The sequence below is a fragment of the Amblyraja radiata genome, chromosome 6 (assembly GCF_010909765.2).
Source record: "Amblyraja radiata isolate CabotCenter1 chromosome 6, sAmbRad1.1.pri, whole genome shotgun sequence".
Classification (NCBI taxonomy): domain Eukaryota; kingdom Metazoa; phylum Chordata; class Chondrichthyes; order Rajiformes; family Rajidae; genus Amblyraja; species Amblyraja radiata.
In genome coordinates this window covers 94,326,045-94,345,129 of record NC_045961.1, presented here as the reverse complement: position 1 = coordinate 94,345,129, position 19,085 = coordinate 94,326,045, and the positions used below count along the sequence as shown (strand labels likewise).

At 46.8% G+C, this 19,085-nt stretch overlaps 1 protein-coding gene across 1 annotated transcript in view; it reads left to right on the top strand.

The window, feature by feature from the left end:
• The window catches only part of gabrb3 (gamma-aminobutyric acid type A receptor subunit beta3), a 345,776-nt gene extending 332,306 nt beyond the window's left edge, over nt 1-13,470 (top strand). The window contains exon 9 of the mRNA XM_033023257.1: nt 12,277-13,470. Coding sequence (XP_032879148.1) covers nt 12,277-12,630 — 354 coding nt within the window. The 3' untranslated portion in view covers nt 12,631-13,470. The remainder of the gene's footprint in view (nt 1-12,276) is intronic.
• Nucleotides 13,471-19,085: the final 5,615 nt, after the last annotated feature.

Below are 19,085 nucleotides of genomic sequence, written 5' to 3'. Positions count from 1 at the left end.
TAAATTATCCCTAGAGCGTAGGATAGTGGTAGTGTACGAGGATCGCTGGTCGGCGTGGACTCGGTGGGCCAAAGGATTGTTTTCCATGCTAAATCTCCAAACTCTAAACTCTAAAAATGTCAAAGATTCACTGTGCTCTGGGTGAAGACATTTCTTCTAAAATGTCTTCTAACCTTTAATCTTGAGACCATGGACGTTTGTTCTATCCAAAGGGAGCATAGTTCCTGTACTTTCCTGTCAAACCCTGTAAGATGTACGTTTAAATGAGTTGTTAGGCATAGGAGGAGGCCGTTTGGCCCATTTAATTTAGGCTGTTTTCTAGAAGAGCCGTCTCGGGCAGTGTTCTCTCTCTCATGCCCAGCAAGTGCCAAAAGGTCATAAGGTCGTAAGGAGTAAGAGTAGAATTAGGCCATTCGGCCCATCAAGTTACTCCACCATTCAATCATGACTGATACGGGACTGAAATATAATGAAAGAATGGGTCGACTGGGCTTGTATTCACTCGAATTTAGAAGGATGAAAGGTGATCTTATCTATCTATCTATCTATCTATCTATCTATCTATCTATCTATCTATTATATAAAAGTCTGTGCCTGTCGCCTGCCGTCCGTCCGGCTGCCTTTCTGCCTTTTGATTCGTTTCCATCGTGTGATGTCACAATGCCCAATGCTCGCAGATGTCCAATCACAATGCCCAATGCTCGCAGATGTCCAATCGGAATGGATCCATTTACATGGACGGCTGCCGGCTGCATTTCTTCCTTTGATTCACTGCAACTCCGAAACCAGATGCAGAATCGCCGACATCTTTTCCATTTCGGTAGAGATTTCACTTTTCTTTCTAAGTATCTGCACCTCATTACATTTCGTCGTGTTTAAGTACACGTTTTTAATCAAATCCTTCCCCCCCTCCCCACCCCCCAATATTTCAAAAACAAAATGGCTTCTCACCCATAGAAGCAGCACCAGCCCCTGGTGAACGTTCCATCGTGTGATGTCACAATGCCCAATGTTCACATATGTCCAATCGGAACTTAAGAGGGAGTTAGATGTGGCCCTTGTGGCTAAAGGGATCAGGGGGTATGGAGAGAAGGCAGGTACAGGATACTGCGTTGGATGATCAGCCATGACCATATTGAATGGTGGTGCAGGCTCAAAGGGCCGAATGGCCTACTCCTGCACTTAATTTCTATGTTTCTATGTTTCCCTCTCCTCACCCCTCTCCCTCTCCCACCCATCCCTCTCTCCCCCACCCCCTTCCCTCTCTCCCCCCGCCCCCTTCCCCTACCCCTCTGTCCCTCTTCCACCACTCCCCCTACCCCTCCCTCCCCACTCTTCCACTTCTCTCCCCTTACCCCACCCCTCTCCCTCCACCACCCCTCTCTCTTCCCCTCCCTTTCCCTCTCTCCTCACCCCTTCCCCTACCCCTCTCTCCCCCACCCCTTCCTCTTACCCCTCTGTTCCTCTTCCACCACTCCCCCGTCACTCTTCCACCACTCCCGCTACCCCCTCTAACCCCTCCCACCCTCCCTCCCCACTCTACCACTTCTCTCCCCCTTCTCTCCCTCCCCCCTCCCTCTCCTCACCTCTCTCCCTCTCCCATCCCTCTCTCCCCCCACCCCTTCCCTCTCTCCCCCCGCCCCCTTCCCCCTATCCCTCTGTCCTCTTCCATCACTCCCCCTACCCCTCTCCTCCTCCCTCCCCACTCTTCCACTTCTCTCCCCCCACCCCCTCCACTCTCCCTCCACACTCTTTCCACTCTCTCCCCCCACCCCTCTCCCCCTCCCTCCCTCGTCCCCTCCCTCCCCACCCCCCCCCCCTCCCCCACATCTCTCTCCTCCCATCCCCCTCACTCACCCCCTACCCCACTCTCCTTTCTCTCCCAAATCTGTCCCGTTTCCTCATCCTCCTCTCCCCTCCCTCCCCTCTTCTCACCCCCCTCCCCCCACCTGTGTGTTTGGGGGGTGGTTAATGTGAGTGTGATGCCGCCGCCCCCCCCCCCCCCCCCCAAATATTTCAAACAATACTGGCTTCTCACCCATAGAATCAGCCCCAGCCCCAGCCCCTGGTGAACGTTCCATCGTGTGATGTCACAATGCCCAATGCTCAAATACATTCTTGCCATAGAGGGAGTACAGAGAAGGTTCACCAGACTGATTACTGGGATGTCAGGACTTTCATATGAAGAAAGACTGGATAGACTTGGCTTGTACTCGCTAGATTTTAGAAGTTTGAGGGGGTATCTTATAGAAACTAACAACATTCTTAAGGGGTTGGACAGGCAAGATGCAGGAAGATTGTTCCAGATGTTGGGGAAGTCCAGAACAAGGGGTCACAGTTTAAGGATAAGGGGTAAATCTTTTAGGACCGAGATGAGAAAAACATTTTTCACACAGACCCTACCCCTCTCCTCCTCCCTCCCCACTCTTCCACTTCTCTACCCCATTCCCCACTCTTTCCCCTATCTCCCCCCACCCCTCTCCCCCTCCCTCCCTCCTCCCCTCCCTCCCCATCCCTCCCCTCCCCCACATCTCTCTCCCCATCCCCCTCTCTCACCCCCTACCCCGCTCTCCTTTCTCTCCCAAATCTGTCCCGTTTCCTCCTCCTCCACTCCCCTCCCTCCCCACTTCTCACCCCCCCGCCCCCCCCCAGTGTGTTTGGGGGGTGGTTAATGTGAGTGTGGTGCCGCAGACCCCCCCCCCCCCACCCCCCCCCCCCCCCACCAGACTGATTACTGGGATGTCAGGACTTTCATATGAATAAAGACTGGATAGACTCAGCTTGTACTCGCTAGATTTTAGAAGATTGAGGGGGGATCTTATAGACTTACAAAATTCTTAAGGGGATGGACAGGCTAGATGCAGGAAGATTGTTCCAGATGTTGGGGAAGTCCAGAACAAGGGTCACAGTTTAAGGATAAGGGGTAAATCTTTTAGGACCGAGATGAGAAAACATTTTTCACACAGAGAGTGTGAATCTCTGGATTCTCTGCCACGAATGTAGTGGAGTCAGTTCATTGGCCTAATATTTAGAGGGAGTTAGATGTGGCCCTTGTGGCCAAAAGGATCAGGGGGTATGGAGAGAAGCAGGTTCAGTGATACTGAGTTGGATGATCAGCCATGATCATATTGAATGGTGTTGCGGCTGGAATGGCTGATGCAGACTCCGCACGTAATTTCTATGTTTTCTATGTCTCCCTCTCCTAACCCCTCTCCCTCTCCCACCCATTCCCCTCTCCCAACCCCTTACACCTACCCCGCCTGTTCCTCTTTCACCACTCCCCCTAACCCCCTCCCTCCCCACTCTTCACTTCTATCCCCTTACCAACGCCTCTCCCTCCCCCACCCCTTCTCCCACACCCCCCTTCCCCTATCACCTCTGTTCCCCTCGTCCACACTCCCCGTCCTCTTCTACCACTCCCCGCTACCCCGCTAACCCCTCCCTCCCTCCCCACTCTTCCACTCTCTCCTCCCCTCTCTCCTCCCCCCTTCCTCACACCTCTCCCATCCCTCTCTCCCCCACACTCCCTTCTCTCTACCCCACCCCCTTCCCTCTCTCTTCCCCCCCACCCACTTCCCACTATCCTCTTACAGCTTCCATCACTCCCTCTACCCCTCTCCTCCCTCCCTCCCACTCTGTTCACCTCTCCTCCCCCTTCCCTCCATCTCCCCCCCCCACTCTTTTTCTCCCCTCTCTCCCCCCCCCCTCTCCCATCCCTCCCTCCTCCCCTCCCTCCCCATCATCCCTCCCCCACATTTCTCTCCCCATCTCTCACCCCCTACCCCGCTCTCCTTTCCCTCCCAAATCTATCCCGTTTCCTCTTCCTCCTCTCCCCTCCCTCCCCTATTCTCACCCCCCCCCCCCCCCCCCGCAAACGCCGTTGGGGAAACAGACCCAACGGGTCTGCACTTGGTCTAGTAGAAATATAAAATTCGGATTTAGCGCTTGGGGCTAAAGGAATCAAGGGATATGGGGAAAAAGCAGGAATGGTTTTAGATGATCAGCCATGATCATATTGGATGGTGGTGCCGGTTCGAAGGGCCAAATGGCCTACTCCTGCAGCTATTTTCTATGTTTCTATCTATCTCTCCCTCCTAACCCCATTCTCCTGCCTTCTCCCTATAAGCCCTGAGGCTTATAAGGGAGGGGGAAAGGGGGGGGGGCTCTGTGTGGAATGAAAGTAGCTCTGGCCATTGGTGACTTTGGCAGCTTGCGAGGTCGAAGTAGACTTTAGAGATACAGCGAGGAAGCAGATCCTTCGGACCAGCCAGTCCGAGCCGACCAGCGATCTCCCTGCACAATAACACTGTCCAACACACACTCGGGACAATTTTACAACTTACCAAAGCCAATTAAACAAACAAACCCGTACATCTTTAGCATGTGGGAAGAAAACAGAGCACCCAGAGAAAATCCACAGTGTCACAGGGAGAACGTGCAAACTCCGTGCAGACAGCACCCATAGTCAGGATCGGACCCAGATCTCTGGCACTTTAAGGCAGCAACTCTGCCGCTGCACCAGCGTGCCAGATATTGAGTTTTTTTCTTGTATGTTTCACGATGCGAGTGGCTAACGTGGAATGTAAAAAATGCATGCCACAGAATCTCACACATATATTTGAAAATAGCGATAATGCTTCTGAGAACGGGAAAAAAGGAAGAGCAGAAAGCTGTTCAGTCCTCGAATTTACTTGTCATTTCATTAGATCATAGCTGGTGTATGCCTTAAATCCAATGAGCCAGCTTGGTTCTGTGGCCTTTCCTATTCTTACTCATCAAAAATTCACCAAACTCAGTTTCAGTTTTGACATTTGATGCAGAGTTCCAGCTTGTGCCACACTGTGTGAAAAAAATAATACCTGACATCACTCCTGACCAGCCGAGGTCCATTTCCAACTACTTAAGAAAATAAGAAATAGGATTGAGATGAGGCCTTGGCGTATCTTAAGTCTGTTTTGCCATTCGATAATATCTTGGCCTCAATTTCACTTCCCTCCACGTTCCATGTTCATTAGTCACTGGTCATTAGTCAATAATTTAGATTATTGTCACGTTTAAATTATTAATCACACAGACAGCAACCATAGTCACTATTCAACCCGGGTCTCTGGCTCTGTAAGACCACAACTCTACCACTGTGCCATCCCATTATTGCATCAACATTATTGCACCTCGTCCCCGATTGCAATTCAGCATTGACTTGCAAAGGGTTTGCCTTGCAAATAGGATTGAATGTAGTTTAGCATGAAGATAGACACAAAAAGCTGGAGTAATTCAGTGGGTCAGGCAGCACCTCTGGAGAGAAGGAATGGGTGACGTTTCGGGTCGAGGCCCTTCTACAGACTGAAGATTCAAGATTATCGAACAGTGAAAATGGCGGAGGGTCTCCTAAGGGAGACCCATTTAAGAAGGGTCTCGACCCGAAACCTCACATATTCCTTCTCCCAGAGATGCTGCCTGACCCGCTGAGTTACTACAGCTTTTTGTGTCTATCTTCGGTTTAAACGAGCGTCTGCAGTTCCTCCCTACATAGTTTAGCATGACACAGTTTATGTTTACTTAAACATACTAAATTTGGTTGTCAGTTGTTTGACTAAGCTGAGATGTTACAAAGGCAACGGAGATCATATGATGCACCTAGTAAACTAGCTCCTGTCCTGTGGCACAGATTATGTTGCAGAGAGGGGCTGTTCCACTTGGGCGACCTAATCTGCGAGTTCTGGCGAGTTTGCCCTCGACTCATACTCGCAGGATGGTCAACACGAGGTCCTAGGAGGTCTTTGTAACTCTCCTTCATGCTCGAGAGTATTCCCCGTGTAATCGAGGCCCCAGATAGGTCATGGCCTATTTTTCAAAATGCCCGCGAGTAAAAAAAGGTTGCCATGGAAAAAAATCAATACATTTTTTACTCGTAGGTTTAGTCGTAGTAGGTCGTAATAGGTCGACATTTTAGTGGTAGGTAATCGAGGGTAGTCGAAGGTAATTGAAGGTAGCCAAAGGTAGTCGTGGATAGTCTTCAACATAGTCGAAGGAGTTCGAAGGTGGTCCTCTTCACTCTCCACTTTTCGGTCGGTGTCCAACATGACATTTTTACAAACTCTCCTAAACTCTTCTAAACTCGCCAATTAGGTCGCCCAAGTGGGACAGCCCCTTTATACGGTCATAAAACACAGACATGGGTCCCATAGCCCACCATGTCCATGCTGACAACAAGTACCCATCCAGATCAATTCTATTAACCAATATCGGTCTGTAGCTTCTAAGCCAGGGCAATCGAAGTATTCATCAAGATGCTTTTCAAATGTTATGGGAGTATTTCCTCTGGCATCTTCACAGGGGAAGAGTTTGATAATCTTGAATCTCAGTGCAGATGGTCCATATAAATGGGGCTGGGGCTGGGGCTCGAGGGAAAACTTAGCTGCTGGAGTGGGCTGCAACTAATGGGCATGTCCCACGTAGATTTTTTAGACAACTACAGGCGACTAGATGGTCGCCACATGTTCGCCGGTGATCGCCGGGAGTAGTCTCCTCAGTCACGCAAAAAGTCGTAGCGTTGAAATTTTTTGGCAACCGTGGGTTTGATGCCAATGAGCATAGCTTGACTTTCCCGGACGTAGGTTGTCGCCAGTTTTACGGCGATCTGCCACGACTATGACAGTTGCCGGCAGTTGCCTAAAAGATCGCCAAGTGGGACACGCCCATAAGTCTATTGAGAAGACACAAAGTGCTAGGTTAACTCAGCGGGTCAGGCAGCCTCTCTGGAGAGAAAGGATGGGTGACGTTTTGGGTGGCGACCTTTGTCAGGCTGAAAGTAGAGGGTGAGGTTTGGGGAAAATAAATAGAGCTACAATCCCAGGAAATGCAGATACTGGTTTACATTGAAGATAAGGCCATTCGGCCCATCAAGTCTACTTCGCCATCCAACCATGGCTGATCTATCTCTCCCTCCTAACCCCATTCTCTTGCCTTCTCCCCATAAACCCTGACACCCATACTAATCACATTTTCCGTGATCGACATCCCCTTTGAGGTCTTGTTTTCACACCTTACCCTTCCTTATCTCTGTGTCTCCCTCTCACCTGACTCTCAGTCTGAAGAAGGGCCTCGACACTTCTGTCCAGAGATGCTGCCTGTCCTGCTGAGTCACTCTAACATTTTGTGTCGATCTATAATCCTAGATATCCTGATTTTCAAACGGTGAAGATGCATTATTGAGAACTGTTTGAGTAAATAGCATTGAAGAGGGGAATTAAAAAGGCTAATGTGAAAGAACTAATTGGTAAAATGGAGGAAGTCTGGCACCATAGTAATAGGGAGGGGACATTGAGAGAGATTAATTTCTTATCAGACTTTTTCTATGACGTTCAGGAGAGCAAGTCAGTTGCTGTACATATCTCCACAAAATGAAAATCCAGTTGTCAAATCTTGGATAGGCTGGAAAAGCCTCTGAAGTGATTTGAAAAATAAGAAGATATTTCCTTCCTAAACATATCAATTTACTTCCGTTAAAGCAATAGGAATCTATTTTGCTTTAAGAGTTTAACCTTAGCAAGGGATATCAAGGATGTTTCCGGTGTAAGATGGGATGAGGTACTGGTACAGGAGAAGCGGACAAGAGCTCTCAAGGCTGAATTGTTAAATATAGAACAGTACAGCACTGGAACAGGCTCTTTGGCAAATGACGTCTGCACTGAACATGATGCCAAGACCATCTCATGATGCCAAGACTCAATCCATATCTCTCCATTCCCTGCATATTCATGTCTATTCGAAGTCTCTTAAATGCCCCGATCTTTACTGCCTCCACCACCACCACCCTCCGGCAGCATGTTCCAGGTGACAATCTGGAATGGCTAGATCGGTAGTCGAGCTATCATTGATCCATTAAAGCTTCCATCTAGTTTTGCTCAGTTGGGTAAGCTTTCTTTGATCACACAGCAGTCAAAGCAAGCCATGAAAGTTCAAGTTGATGTGAATGTCTTGCGACATACTCAAATGTGATGGTGCTTGCCGTACCAGCGCACAATGAGGGCCCTTGGTAATATTAAGGAGAGAGCATGCATCCGTCGTATAGTTATTGCTGGCCCATTATTCAAACCAAAGTCCCTCTAAGACCCTGCACTTTAAAAAAAAAATTGTTTCTGGGTCATTAATCTCTTAAGTGGACTTTCCCCAAGGGTTACGATAAATATTATGCTGTGAAATATTAAGTATAATACATTAGAGATTATTTAAAAGATAGCAGTAGCAGAGGAAGGCTTTCATTTTTAATGTGGTGTTCATAAAGCTCTTTGCAAGCAGGGCTAAATTAATGAACGTAATTAGGTTTTTGCATGATATCAGTGATACAAGATGGGTAGCTTCCAATAGTCAGGGATGATGTCGGTGGGGTCTTTTGCTTGTGTTAATAGCACTCCCAGAAGAAACTGAGTAGAATTAGACCATTCGGCCCATCGAGTCTACTCCACCATTCAATCTTGGCTGATCTCTACCTCCAAATCTTATTTTCCTCCCTTCTCCCCAGAACCCATAACATCCGTTCTAATCAAGAATTTGTCTATCTCTGTCTTAAAAATATCCACTGACTTGGCCTCCACAGCCCTCTGTGGCAATGAGTTCCACAGATTAACTACTGCCTGAGAACCAAAGAAGTTCCTCCTCACCTCCTTTCTAAAATATTCTGAGCCTTTAATTCTGAGGCTATGTCCTCTGGTCCTAGACTCTCCCATCAGCGGAAACATCCTTTCCATTCTTATCTATGTCTTTCATTATTCTCTAAGTATCAATGAGGTTCTCCCTCAACCTTCTAAACTCCAGCGAGTAGAGGCCCGGTGCTGTCAAATGCTCATCATACGCTAACCCACTCATTCCTAGAATCATTCTACTAAACCTCCTCTGAACCCTCTCCAGAGCCAGCGCATCCTTCCTCAGATATGGGACCTAGATTTGCCCACATTACTCCAAATGCGGCCTGACCAACGCCTTATAGAACCTCACCATTACATCTCTGTTTTTGTATTCCAGTCCTCTTGATATAAATGCTAGCATTGAATTTGCCTTCCTTACGACCGATTCAACTTGCAAATTAGCATTTTGGGAGTCCTGCACCAGCACTCCCAAGTACCTTTGCATCTCCGATTTCTGGATTCTCTCTCCATTTAGAAAATAATCTACGCGTTTATTCTTATTGCTAAAATGCATGACTCTGCACTTTGCTACACTGAATTTCATCTGCCTCTTCTCTGCCCCCTAACCTGTCCATGTCCTTGCTTCCTCTACACTGCCTGACCCTGCACCTATCTTAGCATCATCTGCAAACTTGAACACCAGGCCTTCAAACCACTTATCCAAGTCAAAGAGTCATGGAGTCATGCAGCACAGAAACAGGCTCTGAGGCCTTCTTGCCTATGCTGACCAAGGTGCCTCATCTACACTAGTTCCACCCTCCCACATTTGACCCATATCCCCCTAAACTTTTCCTATCCATGTACCTATCCAAAAGTATTTTGAAAGTTTTTATAGTTTCTGCCTGAACTACCTCCTCTGGCTACTTGTTCCATATACCCACCACCCTCTGTATAAAAAGGTTGCTCTTCAGATTCAATAGACAATAGACAATAGGTGCAGGAGTAGGCCATTCGGCCCTTCGAGCCAGCACCGCCATTCAATGTGATCATGGCTGATCATCCACAATCGGTACCCCGTTCCTGCCTTCTCCCAATATCCCCTGACTCCGCTATCTTTAAGAGCCCTATCTAGCTCTCTCTTGAAAGTATCCAGAGGATCGGCCTCCACCGCCCACCGAGGCAGAGAATTCCACAGACTCACCACTTCCTGCGAGAAAATGTGTTTCCTATTGAATCTTTCCCCTCTAGCCTTAAAACTATGTCCTGTAGTACTCTGGGCAAAAGACTCTGTGTGTCTATCCGAACTATTTCTATCGTGATTTTTTAATACCTTCATAAGATAACCCCTCTTCCACCTGTGCTCCAAGGAATAGTCCCAGCCTGCTCAACCTCTCCTTATAGCTCAGGCACTCGAGCACTGGCAACACCCTTGTAAATCTTCTCTGCACCCTTTCCAACTTGACAACATCCTTCAATGCCTTTCTCTTGGCATCTGTTACACCAGTGCTGAAATGTGAGAACTTGTCCCTTATTCTTAGCTCCCCTCATTATGCCTATGTTCGTGACCTATGTACACCTTATCACAGTGTATAAGAAGATAGACACAAAATGCTGGAGTAACTCAGCAGGACAGGCAGCATCTCTGGAGAGAAGGAATGGGTGCCGTTTCGGATCGAGACCTTTCTTCAGACTCGACCCGAGAAGAAGACCTCTGAAGAAGGGTTTCGGCCTGAAACGTTGGCTATTTCCTTCGCTCCATAGATGCTGCTGCACCCGCTGAGTTTCTCCAGCACTTTTGTCTACCTTCGATTTTCCAGCATCTGCAGTTCCTTCTTTTAAACACTTCTCTAAGAGTTGTTGTCAGTCCCGCTGAGTTACTCCCGCATTTTCTGTCTTTCTTTGATGTAAACCAGCATCTGCGGTTTCTTGTATAGGAAGGAACTGTAGATGCTGGTTTTAACCGAAGTTAAACATAAAAAGCTGGAGTAACTCAGCGGGACAGGCAGCATCTCTGGAGAGAAGGAATGCGTGACGTTTCGGGTTGGGTCCTTCAGTCTGAAGCTGAGTTACTCCAGCTTTTTGTGTCTATCTGCAGTTTCTTGCTACACATTCCCACAGCGTACACTTTGACTGAATCCATTTTATCAACGCTCTTATGTGATGTCCATTGAGGTTTTATTTGTCCTGATGACAGAGATTGCTGGGATGTTGATTACACTTAAGGCCAGGAGATATTTTGGGACTCCAGGGAATTCAAGAGAAACAGTAAATTAGAGATGAGGCAAAGGATCAGCCATGGTATTTTTAACTAGGGGTCAGTTCAAGAGGTCGACAACCTACCCTGGTTCTATTTTATATCTTCTCTGCCATGCATGTTATAATTGATTGCTTCACTGAAAATCTAGCAAGATGGTATCAGAGGACGGTGGCTCTTTGTTTGACGGCCCCCACTATCATCCTGTATAATCGTTCTACAACCTCTAAACCTAGAACGATATGATGTACACTGCATCTTCTGCCTCCGAAGAAACCTGTTTGTTTACTCTACAATTGTTGCACTCTTTTCCTTCTTTTACCACGTTTACTTTTTACTTCTTTCTGCTTTTACCGTATGACACAGTCTTAGAATAAAGTGGAGGACATTTAAGTCTGAGGTGAGAAAAAACTTTATCACCCAGAGAGTTGTGAATTTATGGAATTCCCTGCCACAGAGGGCAGTGGAGGCCAAGTCACTGGATGGATTTAAGAGAGAGTTAGATAGAGCTCTTGGGGCTAGTGGAGTCAAGGGATATGGGGAGAAGGCAGGCACGGGTTATTGATAGGGGATGATCAGCCATGGCGACAGATGGCACAATGGGCTAAGTGTTCGGCTGGCAACCGGAAGGTGGCCGGTTCGAATCCCGCTTGGAGTGCATACTGTCATTGTGTCCTTGGGCAAGACACTTCACCCACCTTTGCCTGTGTGTGTCCTTGGGCAAGACACTTCACCCACCTTTGCCTGTGTGTGTGGATGTAATTATGTGAAGCACTTTGGGGTCAACGCAAGTTGACTAAAAATGTGCTATATAAATAAAGAAATGTAATTTAATTTAATGATCACAATGAATGCTGGCTCGAAGGGCCGAATGGCCTCCTCCTGCACCTATTTTCTATGTTTCTAAGTTTGTATGATTGTGCTTGTATGATGATAGTATAATTTGACTGGATTGCAAGCGAAGTTAGGCCTTTCACTGCATCTAGGTACAGGTGACAATATAGTTACTGTTGAAAGTCACTGTTGATCTTAAGGACATGTCATAAGTGATAAGAGCAGAATTAGGCCATTCAGCCCATCAAGTCTACTCCGCCATTCAATCATGGCTGATCTATCTGCCCCTCCTAACCCCATTCCCCTGCCTTCTCCCCGTAACCTTTTCTCCCCATAGCCGTCCCTTTGCTCTACCTATCGTCCTTGAGATTGTCCTGATCGTATTTATGTGCAGCCTTGACTGGATACCTTGCAAAACAAAGCCATTCCCACTGTACCTCGGCTACCCGTGACAACAGCTAACCTAACCGTCAACCGATGCCCAAACAGATGTCCCCCTCCCGGTGTTGTAAACCTCCCCAGCAAACACGACTGACCTGCCTATTCTATTTGTACACCCAGGTGGATGCCCACGGGAACATCCTGCTCTCGACGTTGGAGATCCACAACGAAGTCGCGGCGACGGAGGTGATGACGAGCGTGACCGAATCGAGGAATTCGGCGATGTCCTTTGACAACTCAGGAATCCAGTACAGGAAACAAAGCACAGCCCGCGTAGGACTGGGCCACAGCACGCCCGATAGAAACGCTACCACCCAGGCTAAAAAGAACCGTTTGCGCAGAAGGTCATCCCAGCTGAAAATCAAAATCCCAAATCTGACTGACGTTAACGCCATAGACAGGTGGTCAAGGATAGTATTTCCAGTGGTTTTTTCCCTCTTCAACTTGATCTACTGGCTCTACTACGTAAACTGATGCCGAGGTACCATCTACAAAGGTTCTGTGGACTCCGACCCAGTTAACCAGATGAACCGACTTGCCAAAAAGTCATTGTAGGATTGCGGAATGCGGCGTCACGGCTAAGTGAATCATTTTGCAGTAGAACAAAAAAAAAAAGAAGACGTGACCACGCAAAAAGGGGGAAACAAAATACTCAACAACTAAAAAAAAAAAGATAATAAGGAAAAATGAAAAAAAAGGATGATATCCTCAGAGAAAGAGAAAGATAGAGAATGACATTTCTAGCCTTGAAACAGCCCATCATACTTTGCATGACACCATGTCACCTAAACAATGACTTATCTGCCATATACACTAGGAATTGTAAAAATTAGTAACTGTTTGGATCTTGCAAGAATTGCTTTTTCTTGAAGCTGTCTTTTTCAGCTATTTCTAAATACAATGGTCACGGCTGGTTAATATTACAATATTTAGTTAATTCCCACAATGTTCTGCAGCATAATATTTCAATGTGGAACCTTGCAGTATTCTCCTCAGTACTTGATACAGGATGATTGCAGTATTAATTTGGCAGTGGATGACATTAAGTGATTTCATCATTTTACACTCTGTATAGTTATCATGGTTAATTTATTCATGGGCAGAAATCTTGGGATTAGTTGCTATTCACGATTAGGCACTGTGTAAATATACTAGTTTGAAGAAAAAAAACTTTTCATTTTATTTCCATTTTCCAAAACAAGTATTGGTAAATTCTGTAGTTTGCTCAGTGGTAACTTCATGAACATTCCTGCATACTGTTTGAATTCTTTGATGTTCCATTTAAAAAAAAAATAAAATGTAAAAAAAAATTAATAAAATTGGTTATAAATGGTTTATAGAGCAGCATTGTGAGGCTAAGAGTTAATCGAGTGGTTGAATTTGCAAAGTTACGGCTGCTGAGGTTCCTTTCACAGTGCGTGTGTCCACTCTGAGTGCATCCACTCAGTGACTATTTTAGATCATCTTCCTATGGCTTTGGGTTGCAAGAGAATAATCAAAGTACCAGGAATGAATGCAACTGATCAGGCAGTATGTATTTCTCAGATTGCATCAGCAGGTACCATTTCTGTGGCCAGAAATATACTGAATAAGATTTCCTCGGTTGTATAGAACCAAATACAGGTGGCGCAGTGGTAAAGATGCTGCCTTATAGCACCAGAGACCCGGGTTCGATCCTGACTACGGGTGCTGTCTGTATGGAGTTTGTACCTTCTCCCCGTGACCGCGTGGGTTTTCTCCGGGTGCTCCGGTTTCCTCCAACACACCAAAGACGTGCAGATTTGGCTTTGGCAAAAATTGTAAATAGTCCCTCGTGCGTAGGATAGTGGTAGTGTACGGGGATCGCTGGTCGGCGCGGACTCGGTGGGCCGAAGGGCCCGACTCTGTGCTTTATCTCTAAACTAAACTCAACCAAAAATCACATCACGCTTACAGCAAGGGCAGACAGGCCTTTCAGCCCCACCGCACACTCCGATATTTACGATCTAACTGAGTTAGACTAAAGCAAAATACTTTGTGCAAATCAGAAATATAAGCGATCCCCCAGGTTATGGCAGGGTTCCATTCCTAAGAAACGTTCCTTCCCCGCTACGCTCATGGGTCGGATTTGAACAAAAACAGTGCGTGAGTATATCACAGAAACAGTCGTGAATGGAAATTAAGCGTAGTTGACTCAGGGAGTGAGCAAGTGAGTCTGCCTGATACTCGTGCGTACGCATGGTGCGTACATTAGTCGGGCGCCCGCAACGCAGAATGATCCACAGGAGGAACAGGAAAATCAGTAAATAATGGAAATGTCCAGCAGATCAGACTGTATCTGCACAGCAAGAAACAAGTTAATGTTTTGGGTAATTCCCCTTTCGTCAGAAATGGAAATGGTTCAAAGTGGAGCACGGTTTAAGTTACAAAAGAAAGAGTGAAGACTGGAGTGAATACAGTGGAACGTTTGTTATAGGGTGGAAAGCAAGAAAGATTATAGTTATAAGGTGATACAGCGCAGACACAGGTCCTTCAGCCCTATTTGTCCATGCTGACCAACATGCCTCATCTGAGATAATCCCACTTACCAGCAATTAGCTGATATCCCTCTCAATCTTTTCGTATTACATGTATCTGTCCAAATGCCTTTCAGATATTGTTATTGTACCTGCCTCAACTACTTAAGGGCCTGTCCCACCAGCATGCGATTGCATGCGTCTAGCGTGACCAAATGTGGTGGCTTGAGGCGTACGGCCTCGTGGGGCCGGTCCCACTTTGAAGCGCGGAGGCGTATGGAGTTGTGCGGGGCTGGTCCCGACATCATACTCACCAATCAGCTGGGCAGGAGGCGGGCTGACTGAATTTGGACGTCGCACGGCGTCGGGCGGTGACGTCATCACGCAACGGCACGCCGGGCGGTGACGTCAACGCGTAATGTCACGCGCTAGGCGTACGCCATCAAGACGCTGCGTACGATGTCAAGACGCTGCGTACGGCCTCAATGCGGCTGCGGGCCGATAGGCCGTTGTTGCGCGGAATTTTTGAACAGTGCAAGATTTTTGGAGCACCGCGCGATGTCGGGACCAGCCCCGCACAACTTAATACGGCTCCGCCGATCGAAGTGGGACAGGCCCCGCGAGGCCGTACGCCTCAAGCGACCACGTTTGGTCGCGCTAGACGCATGCTATCGCATGCTGGTGGGACAGGCCCTTTACTGAAGCAGCACATTCCATATAACCACCTTGAGTAGGAAAGGTGCCCCTCAAGTCTAAACCACTCCCTACAGTTCTCAATAGCCCTAACAAATGACAAATACAGATGATGGTAATGGTCTATATTTATTCACCTTCCCCTATTTACACCTCTTCCAGGACCAGCTTTTGTTCCTAAACTTAATGCCGATTACATTACCCAATCACCGAGATTGATTATCCCATTTCGCATAGAATCATTCCTGGCCTCAGTATTACCAGAATACTGTCCCTTTTCCTTGCACAAACTCCCCCTAGAATCTTTTGTATCTTGGTTTGGTTTTGAGATGCAGGATGGAAACAGGCCCTGTGGCCCACCGAGTCCACGCTGATCATCGATCACCCTTTCATACTAATTCTGTCTTATCCCGCTTTCTCCTCCTTTCCCTACATATTAAGGGGCAATTTACAGAGACCAATTAACCTCCAAACCCACACGTCTTTGTAATGTGGGAGGAAACTGGAGCACCCGGAGGAAACCCAGGCGGTCACGTTGTAGGTACAGGATTAGGCCATTCGGCCCTTCGAGCCAGCACCGTCATTCAATATGATCATGGCTGATCATCCAAAATCAGCACCCCGTTCTGGCTTTATCCCCATATCTCTTGATTCCCTTAGCCCTAGGAGCTAAATCTAACTCTCTCTTGAAAGCTTCACAGGGAGAACATGCAAACTCCATACATACAGACAACACCTGAGGTCTGGATTGAACGTGGCTCTCTGGCGCTGTCAGCCAGCAACCTTCTTTGGAGCGCAGAAGGTTAAGGGGGGACTTGATAGAGGTCTTTAAAATGATGAGAGGGATAGACAGAGTTGACGTGGATAAGCTTTTCCCATTGAGAGTAGGGAAGATTCAAACAAGAGGACATGACTTGTGAATTAAGGGACAGAAGTTTAGGGGTAACATGAGGGAGGGGGAACTTCTTTACTCAGAGAGTGGTAGCTGTGTGGAATGAGCTTCCAGTGGAAGTGGTGGAGGCAGGTTCGATTTTATCATTTAAAAATAAATTGGATAGTTATATGGATGGGAGAGGAATGGAGGGTTACGGTCTGAGTGCAGGTAGATGGGACTAGGGGAGAATACGTGTTCGGCACGGACTAGAAGGGCCGAGATGGCCTGTTTCCGTGCTGTAATTGTTATATGGTTATATGGTTATAACTTTACCGCTGCACCACCGTGCTACCCTAACTTGATTAAAGATTTCGACTGAGAAGCAAGGTTTATGCAGCAGTCCCCTGGAGCTCATCAATTACCTGTATCCAGTGAGTAACAGAAAACCTGATGTGAATGCACGGGTGACAATCTGTGCCAATTTATCCCCCGTTTGATTCAAAGGGACAGAAATCGTAATGCAATCCTCCGTCCCCTGTTTCTCCTGCATCAATAGCTCAAGTCTCTGTGGGTCATTTAACTATTTTTATCTTCCACACTTATGCTTCTTAATTGTGACTGTGTGATAATTAGTGCTAGACTTTAGCACCAGCTTTACGCTGGGAGAGTGCCAGGCGTACTTACTATACTCAATGGTGATTAGAAATTGAGCACTCTAATCCCAATCATCTAAGTGGCAATTTTAGTGCAATGTGGGAGCAACACGTTTCCCAGCGAGGCGAGAGCAAAATGTCACAGATGCTGGAATCAGAAATAAAATTAACAGAACATGCTTGAAGTCATAGAATAGAGGGCACAAACAGTGCTAACATTTCATCATGTCCTGGCATCAGATCATTAACGTTGTGATGTTCGGCTTTACACCTACACCTTGTTGAATCAATGTCTACTTCTTAAAATCCATGCATGTTTAAAACTGGTGACAAAGTGGTTAAGGAAACTTGGTAAATCTTTGCTGCATTCACTTTCTCTAAACGAGAGTTTGGCTAGGCTGGAGTCTCCTTTGTAATAAGGGAGGCTGAGGGAAGATTTAATTGAGGTGTATACGTTATGGGAGACCTAACCAGCAGAGTCACAAAGGAATTCAAGAAGGAACTGCAGATGCTGGAAGATCGAAGGTACACAAAATTGCTGGAGAAATTCAGCGGGTGCAGCAGCATCTATGGAGCGAAGGAAATAGGCGACGTTTCGGGCCGAAACCCTTCTTCACACTGAGTCTCTTCACATAGAGGTCAGTAACTAAGATTCAGTTCATTGGAGTACATGCCCTCCTGGTCTTCATCGATGGTGCTGAAGTGGGGACGGTCGAGAGCTTCAGGTTCCCAGATGTAAATATCACAAATAGCTTGTTCTAGTCGAATCACAATGACACAATGGACATGAAAGCACACCAATGCCTTTACTTCCTCAGATGAGCATGGAAATTCCAGCAATAGATAGCATGTGGATCTGGTTACCACAACAAATCTTTAAGGTGGGTAGTACAGATATTTTTTTAAATAATTCTCCTAAGCGGTTTCCTTGACTAATTAGTCAACTACAAGGGGTCTTCTTCTTGAACATGGCGTGCACAGCCTAAAATTGTAGGACAACTTGATTCTATTTGATCTTATTTGATTGCGCACACCAGGTTGATTGCATTCGTCGAAACAAACAGGGCGGACCACGTGAAGGTTGCAACCTCCCACACCTACAAGGGGTGTGGTGAAATATAGATCAGAGTAGGTAGCTAAGTTTAGTTTAGTTTATTTAGAGACACAGTGTGGAAACAGACCAATTATCATCTGTACACTAGTTCTATCCTCCACACTAGGGACAGTTTACAAAAGCCAATTAACCTACAAACCTGAGAGGCACAAAAAGCTGGAGTAACTCAGAGGGACACCAATGTGATCAGCCATGATCACATTAAATGGCGGTGCTGGCTCGAAGGGCCGAATGGTCTACTACTGCACCTATTGTCTATTGTCTATTGACAGGCAGCATCTCTAGAGAGAAGGAATGGGTGATATTTCGGGTTGAGACCCTTCTCAGACTTGTTAGGGATAAGGGAAACAAGAGATATAAATGATGATGTAGAGAGATAAAGAATAAATGAATTAAAGATATGCAAAAAAATAATGATGGTAAAGGAAAGAGGCCATTGTTAGCTGTTTGTTGGGTGTAACCGAGAAACTGGTGCGACTTGGGTGGGGGAGGGATAGAGAGTGAGGGAATGCAAGGGTTACTTGAAGTTAGTGAAATCAATATTCATACCACTGGGCTGTAAGCTGCCCAAGCAAAATATGAGATGCTGTTCCTCCAATATGCGTTCAGCCTCACTCTGACAATGGAGGAGGCCTAGGACAGAAAAGTCAGCGTGGAAACGGGAAGGAGAATTAAAGTGTTTAACAACCGGGAGATCAGGTGGGTTCAAGCGGACTGAACGACCTACAAACCTGCACGCCTTTGGAGTGGGGGAGGAAACCGGAGCACCCGGAGAAAACCCACGGGGTCACAGAGAGAACAGACAAACTCCATGCAGACAGTACCCATTGATAGGATCGAACCCTGGTCTCTGGTGCTGTCAGGCACCAACTCTACTGCTGTGCTACTGTGCTGCCCTGAGAGCAGATCTCTTACTCTGAACAGCATTCATAAGCCAGATGGCCTTTTACCACATTACAATGATTATGTGCTTCACATTACCATCTTTTTAATTCCATATTTTTAATTAATTAATGTAATTATTTCCCAGTTGCCATAGTGGCAAGTGAAGACACGTCCCTGGATCATTTGTCCAGATCTTTGGTTTGCTAGCTCAGTAA